Below are 4,730 nucleotides of genomic sequence, written 5' to 3' on the forward strand. Positions count from 1 at the left end.
GGTGGTTGTGAGGTCAGATTGTGGGGTCATGGATGGAGCAGGAGCAAGAAGCCAGATGGGAGCTGATGGGGTGGTTCTGGAAAGAGAAGCCCTTCAAGGCAGGTTCTGTGTGCAGTGGCCCAGGGAAAATTGCAGTGGACTTCTGGCAGTGCCTGGCTTCTCCTTGCCCCTCCCCAGGCGGACTCCTTTGTCCCTATTGAGGGGCCATCAACTGCTAGCATAATTAGAGCCCTGACACCTCCCTCTCCTCAGGACCACACAGCCCAGGGGGTTCTGTGTGAAACCTCTGGGTCTGAAGTTCCTACCAAGCTTCCTGTTAATCTGCATGTGAATACCCAGCCAGCTCATCTGCCTTCTCCCCCCTCCTCCTGCCTCCTGCCCCCTGCCCGTACACCTATGCTTCTTCTCCTCAGCACACCATCTCCCACTGCAGCACACTGTCCTCTCAGCCCAGTGGAGCCCATATTTTCTTCACGACAAACACCCTCAGTTTCTCAGATCTGCACTAAGCATTCATTTCTTCTTAATCTCAAACTTCTTTCATATGCCCTGGGTCCCCAGTTACTTCTCATACTACTCCACTTGCTCCTGTACCATTACCGGGTAGGAGCAATTGTTTGTTGTCTTTACACTGCCTCTTTCCTCTAGTGTAGTGGTTCTGAACCAAGGGCGATTTTGTGCCCCTCCCCCAGGACAAATGGCAACATCTGAAAATATTTTTGGTTATCATAGCTGGGTAGGTTCAGTTGGTGCTAATGGCATTCAGCAAGTGAAGGCCAGCATACTGCTAAATATGTTATGATGCACAGGACAGGCACTAGAACAAAGGATTATCTGGCCGAAGATGTGAAATGTGTTAAGGTTGAGAACCCATGCTCTATTATATAGCTATAGGTTTACAAGGTTAGGCTTGGAAATTTCCAGGTATAGAGCCTCTGCCAGGTATAGAGCCTTTTCATGCTGAATTTTTAGGAACAGCTCCTCTTTCTTTTCCTCATTGGGGTGGGGGGAGTTGCCATGAAACAGCTACAACAAAGGCAGGAATCTACAGAAAGGGAGATGAGGAGACTCCCAGCTTCCGAAGTTTCTACCAACTTTTAGAGAAAGTACTGGACTACAACTTTTGAATGCCTTTCTGCCTCTACAAGATAGTGCCACTTTTTGGAAAGAAAATAGCAACTTACTATTCTAGTAGTTTATCAAATGCAAAATTGTGGTGAAAGTTGAATGCAATAGGTTTTGTAGGCCTTCTTCCCCAATTTTATTTTCTTTAATCTTCAACCTCCTTGAATATTAAAATATTTGCTGTGTTAGCAAAACATTGTAGAGGCGACTCTGTTCAGAAAAACTAACTGCCTTTAATTTAAGGTTGATGAATTCTTTCTTAAGAGTGTGCTTATTTCTCAGAGACTGGCCCAAAGAGTGGCTTGTTTCCTTAGACCTGAGTTTCCTGGGTCTCTCTTTCTAATTAAGCAGTGAAAACGCTCACCAACAGATTTAATGGTCAGTCTAACCTCTTTTTTCTGCTCTTTCCAGTTTCTTCTGCCTGCACCCAGTTGTCTCCAGCATGGGGGAACAGAACCACTCTCCCGGGAAGGAGCTTCAGCACTGGATGCGAGCAGAGGCACCTGGGAAGAAAATCTGGCACTCTCAGGCCTACGCCCTTGGGGCCATTTCCAATTTTATGTCTACTTTTCTCACCTTTCCTATCTATAAGGTTGTGTTCCGACAACAGATCCATGCTGTGGCGGTGTCAGAGGCTCTGCGACAGCTTTGGCATGAAGGTCCTCAATACTTCTACAGGGGAATCTACCCACCTCTTCTCTCCAAGACATTGCAAGGGACTCTACTGTTTGGGACTTATGATAGCCTGCTCTTCTCTCTCTCCCCTGATGGGCCACACTCCCTAGGACACCGTTGGGCTGCAGGGCTCATGTCTGGTGTGGTGGAGGCTGTGGCACTCAGCCCCTTTGAAAGGGTGCAAAATGTGCTCCAGGATGGTCGCAAGCAAGCTCGTTTCCCTAGCACCTTCAGCATTCTCAAGGAATTCAACTCTTATGGGCTTTGGGGGCGGATGTCACTGGGCTATTATCGTGGTTTCTGGCCTGTCCTTCTCAGGAACAGCCTGGGGAGTGCTCTGTATTTCTCCTTCAAGGACCCCATCCAGGATGGCTTGGCAGAGCAAGGCCTGCCCCATTGGGTTCCCGCCTTGGTATCTGGGAGTGTCAATGGAACAATCACCTGCCTAATTCTTTATCCTCTGATTGTGCTAGTTGCCAATATGCAGTCCCATATTGGCTGGCAGAGCATGCCCAGCCTATGGGCCTCTGCCCAAGATGTGTGGGACACTCGGGGCCGAAAGGTGTTCCTGATCTACCGTGGAGGCTCCCTGGTCATCCTACGATCCAGTGTGACATGGGGCCTCACTACTGCTATCCATGACTTCCTGCAGAGGAGGTCTCATTCCAGGAAAGAGCTGAAAGACTGACTAGCTGCAGGAAGTGTGGCCATGGCACCTTTGTTATTCTAAGCCTTCCCAGGTTGGTCTAAATAGCTTACTTCTACAGCTTGGTTACCTAATACAATCATTCTTTAACGTCTTTGAACTGTCAGTGCACTAGAGAAGTTCCCAACTACCAGCCTATTGGGCACAGACAAAGCCTTCCTTGATCAGAAAAAGAGTTACTCCTATCTAACCACAGCTTCAACAGCCTTAGACCCAGGAGACTTTTAAATAACTTTTAACTTAGATGAAATGTCATTCCTTTAAGACATTCTTTGACAATAGAGGAAACTCTAAAAGGATTTTAATTTGGTACTATAAGTTCTGGGACCCCTCCAATTTTTCTCTGGACCAAACTGAGTAGAAGATCAGAAACTCCAATATCAAAGAACTAAGCTTGACTCTTAGTATAGAGATTCCATAGAACTTCTCAGATGGCTATGTTTTCATGACATTTCATGACTATCCCTACTACCACTACTCTCACTTTTCAAGACTGTGAGTCCTAACTTCAAGGTGGTGGTTGTGGCTGGAAATCTTAAATTAGGTAGGGCTGGAGGTAGGAGTGGGGAGAGGTATGGTCCCTGGATGGATGGAAAAAAAAAACACTTTGAAGGAAGAGATTTAGTTGCATGCAAAATAGAAAAAAAATTACTATAGATTGCTTGGGGTTATCTGCTGGGACATTTTTGATAGCAAGGGAATGACATTGCCTAGAAACCACTTGAGTTTCCCTAAGAAATCTAGAAGTGAAGTGATCACATTTTTTCACAAATCATTGCATATTTTATCACTGTGGATAAATATAGTTACTATGACATAAAGATCAGAAGTCTTAGCCATTCAAAATATGGTCCTCAACGTAACTTTCAGCATTTCATCACACCACTCTCACTTATATAGATTTCATACATCAGCCAAACTGGACTATTGTTCTCTCCCCAGACATGCCTCAAACTTTCCCACAGCCGTGCTTTGGCCCACACTAGTCTCCATCTGTAGTGCCCTTCACATGCCAGTCTGCCAAAATCCTTCGAAAACCTCAAAGCCCAGCTCAGATGCCACCTTCTCTGTGGAGCCTCTCCTGATTTCCCACAACTGAATGTAATGGTAGTCTCTTGTGATACCCCTCTCGAATAACACTTCATGTATGCCGCTGATTCCATTATTTCACTGATCTCATGTGGCCTTGTGTTCTTGGTATTCTTCAATACCTCCTACTAGACTGTAAAACTCCTTGAAAGCAGGGATTCTTGTACACATTTTAGATCTTTCATTGTGCCTAGGTGCTCAATAATGTTGGCTGAATTGTTGAATTTAATATCAAGCTGTGATATGGTCTTTATCCTCAGGGTACTGTCCCTTGTACATGAAGATAATGTTACTGACCCATCCCAACCATGGCAAAACACACGCCTTTGGGGTGTGATTTTGTTTCCTTTTATTAGTGGATTAGTTTTGTGCTAATGATAAAGATACTGCTGATGATAATAATAATAATAAAAAGTGACTTTCAACTGGAACATTTGAAGAGTGTGTTATTGATGGCTTGTTTGCTATTAGAAACGCTATAGGAACTGAAATTTTACCAACAGAAACATTGCTTAACTGTCCCATTCATTTCAACTGGAATTTTGAGGATTTCCAAGATGACATGTTGCAGTTTTCTCCTTATAGATGTGATAATGACCTCCATTTGCACCTCCTTACTGAACTGGATTTGTCATTTATAATGACCTGATTATAGATCCTGGTAGTGATAATTCCTCATTGAATATCACAGAAATTAAAGATGCAGCTGTAGGTGATAAGAGATCAAAGAGCATTTGCCAGCAAAGTCAACGGGAAATGGCTGGTCCAAATAGCTGTAAATGAGTTCCCATGTCTGATCCCATGCAGACCTAAATGGAGGGGGGGACAGTACTCTGCTTGTGGATTCAAGGACAGGAGATACAGTATGCACAAGGGAAGGAAAAATAGAACAGTAGCTAGTTATAGTTCAAGGCTAGCTTGGAAGAAAATAATATTTATACAAATTTATAACTTAGCAATGGCTTTGGTTTTTAAGCTGAAGAGGGTAAACTACTATACTCTCCTTTTTGTCCAAGAGATGTATTTATTTCCAAGTATGCTGTCAATTTCCACTTAAGTCACTATGTCAGTCTATGTCCCTTTCTTCATTTTCTTCTTATTTAGAAATAATTTAAAACATAGTAAAGTTGCCAGC

At 43.9% G+C, this 4,730-nt stretch overlaps 1 protein-coding gene across 1 annotated transcript in view; it reads left to right on the forward strand.

Moving 5' to 3' along the window:
• Positions 1–4,026, forward strand: part of SLC25A53 (solute carrier family 25 member 53) — a 9,305-nt gene extending 5,279 nt beyond the window's left edge. Inside the window, exon 2 of the mRNA XM_015586559.2 lies at positions 1,537–4,026. Within this exon, the coding sequence (XP_015442045.1) occupies positions 1,568–2,488 (921 nt within the window). The 5' untranslated portion in view covers positions 1,537–1,567 and the 3' untranslated portion in view covers positions 2,489–4,026. The remainder of the gene's footprint in view (positions 1–1,536) is intronic.
• The last annotated feature ends 704 nt before the right edge of the window (positions 4,027–4,730 follow it).

This window comes from Pteropus alecto, unplaced genomic scaffold (genome assembly GCF_000325575.1).
Source record: "Pteropus alecto unplaced genomic scaffold, ASM32557v1 scaffold93, whole genome shotgun sequence".
Taxonomy (NCBI): domain Eukaryota; kingdom Metazoa; phylum Chordata; class Mammalia; order Chiroptera; family Pteropodidae; genus Pteropus; species Pteropus alecto.